The 16,531-nt window shown below is 42.9% G+C and overlaps 1 protein-coding gene across 1 annotated transcript; it reads left to right on the forward strand.

The window, feature by feature from the left end:
• Positions 1 to 1,298: 1,298 nt before the first annotated feature.
• On the forward strand, positions 1,299 to 10,538 carry LOC131764594 (neuroblastoma breakpoint family member 6-like protein). Its single transcript, XM_059078031.1, has 5 exons — positions 1,299 to 1,434; positions 3,300 to 3,402; positions 5,208 to 5,443; positions 9,654 to 9,702; positions 10,493 to 10,538. Exons 1-5 carry the CDS (start codon positions 1,299 to 1,301, stop codon positions 10,536 to 10,538), a joined length of 570 nt encoding a protein of 189 aa, XP_058934014.1.
• Positions 10,539 to 16,531: the final 5,993 nt, after the last annotated feature.

Raw genomic sequence — 16,531 nt, forward strand, 5'->3', positions numbered from 1 at the left:
CTAAAAGTTTTCAATTTTTCTTCTTCTGTTTTTGAAATTTTAAAATTTGTATAAGGGTTGACATGTAGTATTCATTTATAATTTAAATTGTTTTCATATTTATTTTATCTCTTTTCTCATTTTAAAGTTTATTTTCTCTCCTTTTTCTTTGATTTGATTTTCCAGAAATTTGCCAGTTTTACTGTATTTCATTATTTTTTCTCAAAAGAACCAGATTTTAAATTTTATGTCATTTTTCATTCCACTGCTTTTCTCTTTACCGACTCCTTACTTCTTTTTATAAGCGCTATGAGATATAATTTACATATACCAAAAATTCACCATTTAAAAGTATGTCGTTAAGTGATGTTTAGTATATTCACAAAAGTTTGCAACCATTCGGTTCATCATTTAAAACTTTTTTGCTTTATTATTTTCTCTTTTCTGCTTTCTTTCAAGTTGCACATTTTTGTTCCTTTCCTTGCTATTTAGGCTAATACTTCATTTTTATTTCTTTAAAAATAATAAAATAATTTTGACTGTATATTTACCCCCTTAATATGACTAAAAGTTTTCAATTTTTCTGTAAGAAAAGTGTCTTCATGACAGTCCTTAAGACAATGAAAGAATTTGGGAAAATCTCGATTCCTTGGTGTTTTCTATGCTTGCAAGAATAAACAGTACAAACTAGCATTAAATATTAGAAGGAGACGGGCCTGTGGTTTCAGTACAAGATACTGAGAGTAGCTGCTGATGGGGTGTCCCCATCAGTGGTGACCTTCAGAACAGACCCGGTAGGTGGCCTTGAGTCTCAGTGTGGCCTAGGCAACTAGAAGACAGGGGCTCCCAAGATTCCATGACAGCCCCACCTTCCATTTCTGTTACTGCGGCTCCTCATGGTTACCTGCACACTGGGTCCTCCCTCGGGCACTCTTGTCAGAGCCTGACCTCTGAGCTTTGGCATCTTTTGCCTTATTTTTGTGGTTAAGGATTCTCAGTTGTGGAATGCTGACAAAGTCTGGCAGGAACTAAGTAATGAATTACATCTGCATTCTTTACACATGTTTAAATACATTTTTTCACTTAATGAAACCTTATTGAGGTATAATTTACGTACTATAAAACTCACCCAATATAATTGTATGCTTCAGTAATTTTAGTAATTTGCCAGGCAGTGCGGCCATCACCAGAATCCATTCACTTGTTTTTAATTTATTATTTGTTTGGGTTTCTTCTCCCCAGGTTTTGGCTCTACTTCCTCCACCATAAGCTTGAGCGTGGCAGTATCTCTCACCGCTTTCTCTGGTCCGAGAACAGAAATGAGCATCCTGGAAACCAACCAGTACTTGCGCTCCCATCTGGAAAAAAGCAAACAGGACTTTCGAGACCTCACAGAGAAATTCCTCATGTCCCAAGCTACTGCCTACTCCCTGGCCAACCAGCTGCAGAAATACAGTAAGTCCTATGGGTTCACAGTCACCAAAGTGACAAATGATTGTCCATCTTCCCTCCAGGCACCTGAACACCCTCCAGGCTTTCTTTTCTCTTCTTCATCAAATCAAATCAAATCAATCTCATCCTTACTATACTCCTAGAAAGGTGGAAGTGGGTAGTTTACCCTCATTTTGCAGGGGATGGAAACACTGAGGCACAAGGGAGTAAAGTTTGCAGTGAGAGTGTATGGAGGAATAGAGGCTGAGATCTCGGTTCAGGCACTAAACTTTCTTTTCTCTCCCAGGAACACGTGTCAGATCCTTGTTGGCTTAAACATGTCAGGATTTAATTCAGACTTTTATGAGCACCCATTTGCAAAGCACAGTTCTAGCTGCACTCGGGGAGAAAGAAGTGATAGGAGACCCCACCTACCTTAAAGGAGTTTAAAGCTGTCTGTTCCCAAGTGAACCACAGATATCTGGAGATGAGAACATCAATAACAGAGAGTGGAGGGGTGGAGCTGTAGTGACTGAGGAACACGGGAGGGAGGGCATGAGAGGGACAGGGATATAAGGGGAGGATTCTTACTGACACTGAAATTGAGTTTGCTTTCAAATTTCTACCATTATTTTTCAGTAAACCAATGGAGTATAAAATTTGCTATCCAACTTACTGATATGGGCCGAATAGTAAAAATTTAAGCCTAGTTGTAAAAGAAGTGAAAAGACAAGCTTTGGGGTGTGGGAATGTAAGGTTTTTTTAGTATCAATTATTATAATCATAACACAGCTTTTTTTGAAACTGCAGAAGAAGAAAGATATCAGCCAACATCTTCGTGTAAAGGTAATTCAGTGCAATGATTAAGAGCATGTACCCTGGCGCCAGACTTCCTGGATTGAAACCCAAGTTGTTTATCTTCTCTCTGCCTCAATTTCCACATCTGTAATGGTAATAGGACTAGTTATCTACCTCCTCAGGTAGTGGTGATGATTACAGGATGATAATTCTCAAAAATCTACTAGAAGAGGGCCTTGGCAAACACTGTGTATTAGTTCTGCCTCCAGACTAACACACCGCACCTGTTAGCATTTGAGCATATGTCCTTCAGACTATTTTCCCTTCGTACACATTTTTACACAGTTTGTATCCAGATAAACTTTAAAATCTTTGAGGGACTTCCCTGGTGGCGCAGTGGTTAAGAACGGGTTCGAGCTCTGGTCCAGGAAGATCCCACATGCTGCGGAGCAACTAAGCCCGCAGTGTCACAACTACTGAGCCCACCGGCTTAGAGCCCATGCTTCTCAATGAGAGAAGCCACCACAATGAGAAGCCCGTGTACTGCAACGAAGAGTAGCCCCTGCTCACTGCAACTAGAGAAACCCCGCACACAGCGACAAAGACCCAACACAGCCAGAAATAAATGAATAAATAAAAATTTTAAAAAATCTTTGAAATATTGGGGGATTACAGAAACTCTCAGTGTGGGACAACTGTCAGCCCTACAGTCCTTGGAGCCTTCTCCCAAACATGGGAAATTCCTACTCCATGCCCCAGGTTAATATTCTACTTAAGAGGCTGCAAGGCTTGGTAAAGTTTTGGAGTCAGAACTCAGGGTATGTGAATTCTGATTTTGCTTCATTCTAGTTGAATCATCTTGAGAAAGTTATTATACCTGCCTGTGAGCTTCTCTTTCCTCAGCTATAACATGGGGAGGAATCAAGTGCCACGTAGTTGGGAGGCTGAGGAATCAGATGTGGAAATCCCTGCGTAGAGCCTGCTACCGAGGTTACATCTGTCCCCGGGATGGACTCTGCCTCCTCCCTTGAAGGCAGTGACCGCAGCAGCCTGTCCAGCTTTCCCCTGAGGCAGCGTCTCTGTTTCCCCAGAGTGTGAAGAGTACAAAGACCTCATTGAATCTGTGCTGGAGGAGGAAGTGCTGTTTGAGGAGGGGGAGCTGGCAGAGAAGATGAGACCGGCTGCAAGGCTTGGGTAAGGAGGAAGCTGTGTGGGAAGCCCAGACTGATAGAATAAAGAGCAAATCTGTGCAAGGAGAAGGGCGGAAATGTACATGGCAGGCCCAGAACTAGACAAAGACAGCCTGCAGGGTTGTGGGAACTGGATGGTGGACTAGTTAGGCCTCTGGATTCTCCCTCAAATACTATATGAATAAAATGGAGACACATGCCTGGGTTGGAATACTAGCAATGTGGCTTCTAGCTGTGTGACCTTGGGCAAATGTACTTAACTTTCCAACATGTTACCTCAGCTACCTCATCTGTAAAATGGAAATACGAACAGTGTCTACCTCAGAGGGTTATGAAGATTAAATGCACGATTACCAGTGGTTAGAACCCTCTCTCACACATGTGAAGCTCTCAACAAATATTTGCTGTAATTATTATACTTGTTCTTACTTTTTATAAGTGTGGTGATTGTCATCTTTTTAAAATATTAGATTTGGTTTTTATTAGTTATGCAGTCCCGACTTAAGGAATCCATGCTGGCAAAGGAGTCCTGACCCCTGAGAGGGGCTTCTTGATGGTGGCTGCCCCAGGTTATGCAGCCTCCGGGCTGGGCCTGTGTAAGACTAGGCCCCCAGGGTGGTGGCAGCCTGGGAATTGCGAGGACCTCTGCTCTTCACAGGCCCGGGCTTGGCCATGGCTGGCAAGGAGACACTCCTAATTTCCAGTTTTCTGAAGTACCTTTCATGATAATAATGTTTCTCCTCCCCAACTTTAGTTTTTTTTCTAAGTATCAGACAATGTGGAGTGGGAGGGCCATTGAGTAGATAGATAATTGAGCAGCTGTTACCTAGAAAATGAATTATTAATTTGCAAGGACCAGCATTGCCCATCCTTAGAGATTTTCAAACATAGGGTAGATTGTGGCATTTAAGACATCTTTTAACCTTGGTTAAAATGAAATCTGAGAAGCTTAATTGCGTAAGACCCACTAAAGCAGAGATACTTGATTGAAGGAGGCCTTGGTCTGGAGTCCTGTTTCTCCCTGGTCTCTGCCTTTACCTCCTCTGACACTTTATAGGAACTCTAAGTAAAAGAATTTGAAAGACAATCTGTAGAAGATCACTTAGTGGTGAGGAGATTCAGGCATCAGATGGGGTAGATGACAATGTCTAGTCTAGCATTAGGATTACGTGGTTCTAAGTATTAACTGATTGCCTACTTGGGTGTATACACGCTACTGTGTACTGTAAGTTGGGTGATACGGCACTGTCTCCAGCCTCACAGAACTCACGTTCTAGATTGGAATCTATGAGAAATATTTGTACAATAATTAGAAAACTGTGAAATCCCACATAGAGTAATGCAATTGTTACTCAGAATTTTAATTGTTACTCTTAAGTGCCTCCTTACTAATTACAGCTTATCTTCTTGTCATTCAAAGGAATGCTCTTCATCTTGACCCTCTCACTGATTTTTCTTTTCATCCTTTCAATTAATATCAGATGTACGTGTCCAATACTTCTGTACCTGACTTCCGCCCACACACACTTTCTGCATAATGCTTGATGATGCATATGACATTGCAATGGATGTGGGCTGAAGTGAGGAACTGAAAGGGCTTCTTTTTAAAGAAAAATTAATAAAAAAGAAAGAGACAAACCCAATGCTATTTTACTCATTCCCTCTGTCACAGGCAAGGCACACAACCTGTGCAAGAATTCAACATGGGGAATTTCGTACGAGTAATCTAAAAGATATCTTTGTTGAAATTCCCATAACTTATCATTCACGACTTTCACTTTTACATTTTACTTTTCTTTCCCACTCTAGGAGATATGATCCCCTAATTCAGGCTCAGGCCCGAGAACTGACCCACTTACGACAGAAGCTACAGGAAGGGAAAGGTGTCTGTTATTTTTTCGTGCAGCATGCAAAGAACACAGTCAAGTCTTTTGAGAGTCTCCTCAGGAGCACTGACGTTACCTACTACCAGAGACAGAGATTCTGTGAACTACTGGCCCAAGGAAGCCAGCTGGCAGAGAGACTTGCAAGCAAACTCACCACTGGTAAGTTGACTTATAGGTTCTGAGGACCCTTAGCTCCTCCTAAGGTCCTAGCCTCACATAAGATGCCATGCCTCCACGACTCGAATTTTGACTTTTTAGCCAGATGTCCTGCTGTTTTGTGCCAGTCTCAGCCAAAGGATAGTGACGCTGCCAGCTAGAAAAACCTGGGGGTCCTCCCCTAGGCCCGAGGCAAGCCCCCACAGACATTTCCCCTTTTGGAGCCAATGTTATGGCTGGACCAACCCTTGTGGTTCTTATTATGATTGCAAGATACACCTCAGCAACAACCATCAGGGAACTTTGAAACACATGATGTGTATTACTCATACTTCCTGGAGGGTACACGGCTCCCCCAGGGCCGCCCAGTGAGGTCAGGGATAGAGAGGGAGACAGCACAGGCCTGTGGTTCTGCTTAATTTGGGTTGGGGCTGGGGTACCTAGGGTTTTGTGGGTTCACTCTTTATTTGTGAATTTAAAACAGAAGAGGGGGAATTAAAGTGCAGAAAAGAAAAATAAGCAGTCAAACACGAGTTATCTAAATCAACCAGGGATCTCTAAATCAAGAGAAACTTCAGAGGTGGGGCAGCCTGCTTCTTCATCTAGTCCTGTAGCTGCCCATGTGATTCTTTGAGATAGCTGTCTTTGAAGTGGATGCCTCAGGAATCAGTAATAATATCAGGCACTCGGGTTACAATTTTTTTTTTTTTTTTTTTGCCGTACGCGGGCCTCTCACTGTTGTGGCCCCAGACGCACAGGCTCAGCGACCATGGCTCACGGGCCTAGCTGCTCTGAGGCATGTGGGATCTTCCCGGACTGGGGCATGAACCCGTGTCCCCTGCATCGGCAGGCGAGCTCTCAACCACTGTGCCACCAGGGAAGCCCATCGGGTTACAATTTTAAAAGAGGAGGACTGTCAGGTGCTTACACTCCACCTGCTGTTCACCTCACTCTGGGGACCATGACAATGTGAGGACTGTCTGGGGGCGAGTACAGGGGAGAATACCCGGGGCTGGAGGCCACATTGTTACAACTGCCTCCTTCATCACAGGCTTTTGGACCAGGAGGCAGCAGCCATCCAATCTTTTTTGGTTTTTAAGGATAATTGACATATAATAAAAAGACCCATTGTAGTATCAGTTCTGTGAGTTTTGAAAAATGCATACAATGGTAAAAGCACCACCACAATCAAGATGTAGAATAGTTCCATCACTCCTAAAAGTTCCCTTGTGCCTCTTTGTAGTCAGCCATTTTCCCCAAACCCAGTCCCTGGCAACCACTGGCTCTGTTTTCTGTCCCTTTAGACTTTTCACCTCCAGAATGTATCAGTAGTTTGTTCCTTTTTTATTGCTGAGTACTATTCCCTTATAGAGATGTACCACTTTTTGTTTATCCATTCATCCACAGTTTGGGCCAATTATGAATAATAGCTGTTAAGATTCACATACAGATTTTTGTGTGAGAATACATTTTCACTTCACTTGGGTAAATATCTAGGAGTGAGATTGCTGGGTCATAGGGTGAGTGTATGTTTAACTTATAAGACACTGCCTTCTAGGTAATTAAGGTTGTGAATTTTCATTTTTGCTTCATTTTTAATGAACATTTGTCTTTCAGAATAGGATTGTGTGATAATGATTAAATGGCAAAAATAAAACATGATTTTGTGCAATTAACAACAAGGTACTGCAAGCAAAATAAAAACGTTTCTTGGTAACACACACACACGTGCGCGCACACACACACACACACACACACACACACACACACAGAAACTGCCAAACTGTTTTCCAATGTGGCTATACCGTTTCACATTCCCCCTAGTGATGAGTCAGCATTCCAACTGTTCCCTAACACCAGCTCTTGATATTTTCAGGTTGTTGTTCTTTTGTTTGTTATCTATTAATAGGTGTGTGGTTGCCTATCATTGTGGTTTTAATTTGCATTTGCCTATTGACTAATGATTTTGAGGATCTTTTCATATGCCTATTGACCATCCAAATATCTTTGGAAAAGTGAGTATTCACCTATTTTGTCCATTTTAAAGTTGAGTTGTTTGTTTTCTTATTATTGAGTCTTGAGAGTTCTTTATATTTCTGGATACAATCATTATCAGATATTTGATTTGTCAATATTTTCTCCTGGTCTGTGGTTTATCTTTTCATTCTCTAACTCCCTTTCAGAGAGAAGAATTTCTTAATTTTCATGAAATCCATCCTATGGATCATAAGTTTGTAGTTCTATCTAAGAACTCTTTGCCTAAAACAAGGTTCTTTGCCTTTCCAAGTAGATTTTACAACCAGCTTGTCATTATCTATTTAAATCCTGTTGGGATTTTGAGTGTCATTGCTTTAAATCTATGAAAAGTTTGAGGAGGATGGACATTTTTAATAATATTGAGTTTTCTAATTAATGATCATAGTGCCTTTCATCAAGTTGAGCTATTGTTTGTTTTCTTTTATTTATCCATATATCAATGAACAAACAAACCTTCTACTTATTGTTTTATGATGGTGACTGAGGACATCAGAGAAGAAACTATGTCCCCTAACACAAAATGAGCAGGCATGGTACAGCTGAATAAACCTTTCACCTTATTTAAGGAAGTTCCTCTTTGTTCCTTATTTGCTGAGAGTTTTATTTTGAATTGATGTTGAGTTCTGTCAAATGCTCTTTGTTCATCTGTTGAGATAATTATATGTTTTTATTATGTTGAGTACTTTTAGATTGTACTCTGGACATTTTGAATTTATATTGTGAGACACTGGGTCCTGTTAAAGTCCTCTGGAAATTATTTTCTAGTGGGCAATCAACCCCTTCTAGGTTCAGACTGCAAGTTCTGTCTCACCTTCTATGGGCAGTAGTTCCAATGTCAGTTTAGTGTTCAGGGCCTTTGACATGTTGTTTGGGTCAGTCCAGCAAAAATGTCACTAGGTTTAGTTTGCACTAGCTAGTGTTTTATATGGTAATTCAGATCTCTAATCCTTTGCCATGATTCCTTGGGTCTGTTCCACACATGTTCAGTTTGGGGATGAGCCCTGGGATTTTTGACAGCTTGTAGACAGTTTTCCAGCCTCTCCACTCTCTGGTATTTCTTCCCTACTTTCCAGTTCCCAAGGGTCCTTTTTCCAAGTCCCTCTGTTCACAAAGATTGGGTTCTCCCAGTTGTTTCTCCTGTCTCACTGTCTTGCAGTTCCACATGACTGGGGCTACTTTAAGAGCAAGGAGGCAAGAAAACTGAGAAAGAAAAAAAAAGAGGGGACACTCTTCACACTTTTCAGACAAGAGGTCCCTTTTTTTTTTTTTTTTTTGGTGGTACGGGGGCCTCTCACTGCTATGGCCTCTCCCGTTGCGGAGCACAGGTTCCGGACGCGCAGGCTCAGCGGCCATGGCTCACAGGCCCAGCCGCCCCGCGGCATGTGGGATCTTCCCGGACCGGGGCACGAACCCGTGTCCCCTGCGTCGGCAGGCGGACTCTCAACCACTGTACCACCAGGGAAGCCCAAGAGGTCCCCTTTTGACTAGAGAGCTAGATTCTCATTTGTGGTTAAGGTCCCTGCTCAGTTGCCTCGACAATACAGTTCTGCAACTATGTTGGTCTCTGGGCAGGGTCAGAAAGAGAAACAGAAAAGAAGGGAAGATTCTCTTTACAGTCATCAGCATGCAGAGGTCCCTTGGTCCAGTCAGTTGCTTAGAAACAGGTGGTTTCTCCTAAAGTATTTACTCCTCAGTGGCTGCTGCAGGGTCTGTGTGAGAGGAATAATGGGACTCACAACCATGGTCCATCAACCAAGTTTGTGGGGGGAATGAAGGTTACGGCTGAAGAAGTATAGAATACAGCTGGGCAAGTATCCTGTGTGCTGGGGAACATTTTAAACGTTTTGCCTGGATTCAGTAGCAGACATCATGGGGATGATTCACCACACCAGCAACAGTGTTCAGTGTTGCTCAGGAAAGCCTGCCAGGCTACTCCTCTAAAGACACGACCTGAACCCTCCTAGAATAATTCTTTCAGAGTGTTATGAACAAACATGTAAGTATAAAAAAATAAATAAAATTCTAAATAAATAAATAAAGTAAAAAAAAAACCAAAACAAAACAAAAACAACAAACGTAGGGTATTATGGCTCTGTCAGATAGGCCCTTGTATTTGTAAAGCATGAAATGGGACCTGCTCAATTTCCTACTAGCTGTCTCTATTTTTGGTTCACAGGAAATCATCACGATAGGAAGGATGAAGACGGAGAGCCACTGACACCCAGGTAACTCTGAATGATGAAAGGGCTGATAATGGAATGGTGAAATCTAGAGAGGATTCCAGAAGCAAGAGACCCAGAGGCCAAAGGTCCCAGATCCAGGAGAAACCAGAAACTGCTGATTGTACCTATTTCATTCATTCATCATACAATGATATGTCCTATTAATCCATGTTTTCTGTTCTCTTTGCAGTTCTTGTATTAGTTACCATTTCTTAGTAATTCCTCAAGTTAAGTTAACTAGAGTCAATCTGACCTAAAGGTAAACCAGCCAGAGATCCCTGGTTTCTATTTTCTAAAAACCTGCATGGTTAAAAGCTAAAGTGAGATGCCTATCTGGTTTCTGCACAGTTTCCTGAGATACGTTGGCAGATGTTTCATAGCCAGAAATATCCTGAAAAATAAAGTCAGTCATATCAAACATTGAGAGAGAGAGAGAGAGAGAGAGAGAGAGAGAGAGAGGTCTAAAAGCTGCAAGAGCCCTAGGAGGTTACATTGCCTCAGGAGCCATTATTCAATGGACTCCTTCATATACTATTGTATAAAATTTGTCCACAGCATTTTAAAGCCAATATTATAGGTCTCTGTGTGTCCGGTGTGTCAGAGTGTATTTTAGAGGAGTCGTTGAGTCTACTTCCTCATCTGCATTATGAGGTCAGTACGCTGAACACTTGCTGCTCTCTCTCCTACGCCAACTCTAGGCGCACTATAACCCCAGTCAGAAGTGGATTGTTATGCTTTCTTTCTCTGAGAGGATGGCCCCTTTGGTTTCTGGTGCCTCTTCCATGAGCTTCAGATCAGGACCAGCTGTGAGGCTGTGGTTCCAGGATGCCTTAGTTTAATCTCCTGTCTTGCCTGCCCTCCACCCTCCCTCCTCTCCATTCCCCACCCAGGCTCAGCAGGGGGCTCCAGGAGGAAGAAGTGAATGAAGTCCTGGAGGACTCACTGGATGAAAGGTATCTGACTCATTCCAGTCTCCACGACTCCCACCAGCCTCCCAGCAGCAATGCCTTTGTGTGTGATGTGCAGGAGGTGACCCCTGCTGTGGATGTAGCCAGTGAGTATTCCCAATTAAAGAGAATAACCCCCAACAACCAGAAGACTGAATAATAAAGCTCTGGTAGCTCTTACATGCTCGCCACCTCTGTCTATGCTGATTGAGATCATCTCTGCAGGCAGTCCCTAAAAACTAACCTTGAAAAAGTGATTAGGCTGAACACAGTTCTGGGTCCAAGTTTTAAGTACAAGTCTCTGGTGAGTCTGGTCATTTGCATTGTTCCTGGGCCACACCTCACCTCTGTCCCTCTGTCCCCCAGTGGCATATGCAAGCTGAGGAACCCCAGGCAAACCAGAGTGCAGAGAGTGAAGGGACCATGGCAAATTCTCTGCCACCCTTCAACACATGCATGGAATCTGTCTAATAAATTTCCTTATTTAAGATGGAGCATCTTAGCTTTCTGAATTGTTCTTGCTATTTATAGTTCTGGAACGGTGTCCCTTAGGCCTTTCTAGCTGTCCAACAATATTGGCAGTCTTGCCTATATTTGGGGCCCACTTATCATGGTCCCTGAGTTCAAGCACCAGTGTCCATCCCACCTCAGGCGGCTTGTCTCCCCATAAGGTTCCATCTTAGTACTAGAATATTGGTGGTGTCCCTAAGGCCAAGGCTCTGATCTTGGTAACACTTGGGTAAATGGCCAGGGTTCCCATTCTTTGTGCAACACAAGATTTGGTGGAGTTATTTTTGTTTGTTTGTGGATTTAGTCTCAGTGCAGCATTCTAATCTAAACCAACAACTAGCATATCTACTAGAGAAATGGCTGAATCTAGCAGCAATGCCACCAGCATGCCCCTTTCCAAAAACCCACCCAACTAGCCAGTGAAGCTCCTCCATGCGTAAGAGCCCCTGGGTTAGCAGACTCATTGATGTGTGTGTGCAGACTAGGACCTCAACTTTCATCTCCTTTCCCCTACTTGAATGACTTTCCCTTGGGGACAAAAGTTTGGATTGTTAGAGGACAATATGTTTTATATTCTCTTCTAGGCATGAGAAAGAAACTTTCTTAATTTGCTCACTGTTAACCGAGTTTTTCATAGTGATATAAACCACATCAGGTTTTTGTCTTTTTGCCAGCGATGGGTGTAAGTACATGTCTTTTGTTACTCAGTCCATTCCCTTACAAAGGTATTTTCACTCCTGCTTCCCATTTCACCCTGTGGTGCAGAGGGAGGTCTTTGCCATCTCTTAAAGATGTTCAGTCATAAATCAGGTGGGAGAGGTATTTAGTAGAGAGGAATACCTTCCTAGTACCCACAAAGTCATACTGAAGAGGGGGCCACTCCTTTCCCAGTGCGAGACAAGCCCTACTCAGAGGCCTTCAGTGTTTTCCCACCTTGTGTCAACCTCCCTTAGACTTCCCAGATCCTTGTGTAGGAGGTGGCTCTATGGAGTGAGCTCGGCCCTGGGCCATGCTTTGTTTGAAAGCCTAAGGGCTCTTAAAGGAAGCTACCTGGTGTTCCCTGATGAGAAGACAAATTGGCAGAAGAATGGTGAAAGGCAGGGATCTTGCTGAGAGGCCCCGGCCACGCCATTACTGATAAGGATTTTCCACCATCTACATCATTCCATGTCCTGGGGGAATGGCTGCAGTAGATGAGATCCAGAACCTGTGCCAGCACCTGAAGGAAATCCTTTTCATCAATGCCTGCCTTCCAGAAAAGCTGGAACATCATCTCAGCATTTCTGACCAAAGAAATGGTAGGGGAGGCCCAAGTTTGCCTGCTTCTGGCCATGTGTCTCTCTCTAAGGACCAGTCTCCTGTGCAGGGCTTCACAGACTTCAAGAGCTTTGATATAACTTACTTACTTCACTTACTTCTTATAAATGGCCCAGCTAGGCAGGTGGGGCAGGTACTATTATTCTTACTTGATAGGTGAGTAAGTAGGCTCTGGTAGATTTGCCCCAAGGCTGATCTATGCCTCCATCCTAGAGCTGTCTGACCTCCAAAGCCATTCTTGTGACTCCTGTGCTGTATACTTTCTGCTCCTCTCCTCTTGTGTGATCGTCATTCAGCAGAACTCAGGTTTCTGAGCTCTTTTTTCCAGCGCAGTGAGGGTCTCCACGGCTGCCATCCTCACCCTCTCCCTTTTGTCTTGGTTACTCTTCATGGTCCCCAAGGTGGTTCTTGTTCCCACATCCTCCTCTTAGACTGCATTCACACAGAGGCCATCATTCCACAGTCTGGTGCTGGGACAGTGACCTGGCCCCTTCCCACACCAAAGCAGCAGCTATTTAATGGGAAAAGGTTTCTTTCTAATTGCAGCCGCTAGGTGTGATAATACATATAAATGTTTTGGCATTTGTTAAGGGCCATGTGAAAGTTAAGCTTCTGCCCCATCACGCTGAAGTCCCAACCCTTGAGTCCCAGTTTTGTTCTGAGCTGAGACAGAAGCACAGGACAAGGAACTGCAGAAAGCATCCTCCTAAGCAAATGTGTGTAACTTGTCTCAACTGTAATTATTTCCTGGAACAGGATGCACTTCTCACTTCTACAGGCAGATCTTGGAGTCCACTGCCCAGCTGTACAATGAAATCAGACATCAGGAAAGAAAATCAGAGCCTTCTGGCTCACCTGATTCATATTCCAGAGATAAGTGGTCAAAACCCACAGGGTGAGATCACTCTCAGTTCTCTCTTTTCTCTTGCCACATCTGGGTAGCGAAACAAAAGATGATGATGGGGAGACCAAAACTATTTCACAACCGAGAATTCTCATAGTTTTTTCAACCTAGAAAGGTGCTCCCTCTACAGGTCCCCAAGACTCCAGGCTCCAGGAATGAGTAGCTCTGGGAAATCCACCACTTAGTTACAAAATTCACCCTATTATTGAAGCCTGGATTCCAGTCCCATGTTTCTCAATTTACAGGTCATATGGCTTTAGTTACTACTTAACCTCTTGACCTACTGTTTCCTCATGGGCAAAGGAACTGTACCTGAATGGTATACAGGTTCTGGTACCAATTCCAACGTGGTAAGGGAGATTTCCCCTTCCACAGGTTAAAGGTTAAGCATTCAGGCCTTCAGGACTGCCTCACACCCCCATACTCTGTCCATTTCTGAGGGCAGTTGAAAGCCCATGTTGTTACCTGTACTTCTGACTGACTGGCTAGAAATCAGAGGATAGCATCACCCCCTCCTCAGGTTCGATTAATTTCCTAGAATTGTTTCTCACAGAACTCAGAGAAACATTTTACTTACTATCAACAGATTACCAGTTTATTATAAAAGGATATAACTCAGGAACAGCAAATGGAAGAGATGCATAGGGTAAGGCAGGGGGGAAGGGTGTGGAGCTTCCACGCCCTCTCAGAGCAAGCCACTCTCCCAGCACCTCCTTGTTTTCACCAACCCGGAAGCTCTCACAACACTAAAAACCCTCCCAGGAGGTCAGGAGCTGGGACTGGAAGTTCCAACACTCTAATCACAAGGTGGACCTTCCTGGCAACAAGCCCCCCACATTCCTTGCTTTCCAAAAGTTACCTCATTAACATAACACAATAACCTTTATCCCTCCATCACTTAGGAAATTCCAAGGGTTTTAGGAGCTCTATGACAGAAACAGATGAAGACCAAATATACATTTCTTATTATAAATCACATCACAGAGGTGGTGTCTGAGAGCCTCCTGGTTTCACATTCTACAGCTGTTCCCTTGGCACCACCCTCCTTTTTAAAAGGAATTGGACATGGATTTAGGAGCTAGATTTCCATTCAAAATATCCTCTTTCCTAGAACAGACTGTTTCTGAATGTGCGTGCTTGAAGCTAGGCACAGCTCTCCTGAGAGGTGTGAAAGGCCTTCATTTTTCTCCACAAGAGTAGAAAGGAGAGTAAACTGATACTGAGGAGGGGTGGTAGGGATCTAAAAGCTGCTTAAAGCTAAAAGCTGCTTAAAGGTGCAGAAGCTTTGAGCAGGGTTATCAGTATTTTGAGCTGGTGGGGGCCTAAATTCCACACCACAGTGCAGACAGTATCTTTCAGAGGACTTTCCCTCTAATCTGCTCGCACAACTTTCTCTTTCCAGACTGTAGGCTTACCACCATAGCTTATCCACTCAACTGCATTCAGGTGGCACGTGGCCTCTTTTCCTCTCTTAGCTCTCAATCAAACCTCAGTTTGGTATCAGCAGAACCTGATAGAAAATTCTCAGTTTTTGTTTCTGTTTTCTGTTGCAGGTAACAACTAATGCTGGAACTACAAAACGTTCTGTCTTATTTCAACAAAGCATAATCACAAACATTTCCCCAATTGATGAGAAAAACAACAAAACAAGCAAAAGTCCAAATCTGAAAGGAAGAGCAAGATTTCACAGCCACTCCAGACTTTTACTGCAAATGGATAGTTAGATTACAGAAATCACAGCCCTTCAGCCTGCAAATGTGATAACTGCCTAAGGGACACCAATACCTAGGTTCTCAGATAATCTTGAGAAGCCCTAAACCTTTTTCCTTCCCACCCCCATCCTGTGGATAACTGGAGTCAGCAGCAGCTGGAAGAAAATGACAAGGATTTGGGTGAAGAATAAGTCAGAATAGTGTCGCTGCAGGCCATTCATCAGCTCTTCAGCATATGTCCTTTTTCCTTGAAGGTTGGGGGTTTATAAAGATCCTAGAATAGAGTTTATTTTATATACATTCTGTTGGCTATCATCTTTCTGTGCAAATCAAAATTATAAAGCTTTCTTTCTTCAGCTTAAAGCAGGAAACTCAAACTTTAAAGTGCCCACTGCATTTATACCCCTGAGTGATAGAAACCAGGTCTGAGTTCATCATTTCATTCCAAAATTAAATATTATTGTACACCCGGTATTACAAAGAAAATATTCATTGTGTCTCACCCTCTGGGAACCTAGATACTCAGACAAAAAGTTCTGCCCCCACAGTTGGGCATCTGTAAGCAGAGCCGCGGTCTCGTACATATCCACCTAATGGGGGACCCAAGGACACGGTGATAGAATCTCTGCCAGAGAAGGATCCTGAGAGCTTACTGTTCACTGTTGTATTTCTGATACACTCTAGCAAAAGTCTCATCCTAGAGGTCTCTATTTAGGGCCCACAGAGAGAGAGATAACATACCTAGAGGGAACTGGTAGCTTTCAAATATCTCCACTCTCATTTGGATTTTTTTTTCTAAAAATAAACTCCTCATACCCTCTGTCTGTCTTTTGCTATCAAATATAACATCGGGACATCTCATTCAGAAGCTTTGAAACATATAAAGTAGCCTCCAACTTACCAGACTTCTGCGTTAGAAAGCTGATTCGTGTAAGGAGGATACATCCTGGGTGGCAGGAAGGGATCCTTTAGATCCTTTGTGCAGCACACTTCTGACTTCAATTTTTTGTATGAGTGGGTGGCATTGAGCACTGTCACACCCTTCTGCAAGGGAGAGAGACATTGAGAGCCAATTTTTAGTCCAGGACTCAGCTCTTCACAGCCTCCTGTGTTTTACAATAATTTCCCCCCACAATTATTTACTTTGAAAAATTTCAAACTTACAGAAAATTTGAAAGAACCATACAATGAACACCTCTATTCTGTTCATCTAAATACAACAATTAACATTCATTTGCTCCTTTTCTCTGTCTGCACTCACATGCCCACTTCTAAATACTTCAGCATGTATTTCCTGGTGTTAAGGGCATCATTCTATGTAACCATAATACAATTCAATTACCAAATCATAGGACATTAATACTAATTCAATACTATAATATATGCTCCAGGTATAAATTTTACAATTGTTTAAAAATGTCATATGCATGTGCATGTATGTA

Source organism: Kogia breviceps, chromosome 1, assembly GCF_026419965.1.
Source record: "Kogia breviceps isolate mKogBre1 chromosome 1, mKogBre1 haplotype 1, whole genome shotgun sequence".
Classification (NCBI taxonomy): domain Eukaryota; kingdom Metazoa; phylum Chordata; class Mammalia; order Artiodactyla; family Physeteridae; genus Kogia; species Kogia breviceps.

Bases quoted from the DNA above. Each gene is read 5' to 3' on its own strand.
- LOC131764594 (XM_059078031.1), top strand. From the start codon at position 1,299: ATGAGCATCCTGGAAACCAACCAGTACTTGCGCTCCCATCTGGAAAAA. The intron at 1,435-3,299 runs GTAAGTCCTATG...CTGTTTCCCCAG, and splicing joins CAACCAGCTGCAGAAATACA to AGTGTGAAGAGTACAAAGAC. The intron at 5,444-9,653 runs GTAAGTTGACTT...TTTGGTTCACAG, and splicing joins TGCAAGCAAACTCACCACTG to GAAATCATCACGATAGGAAG.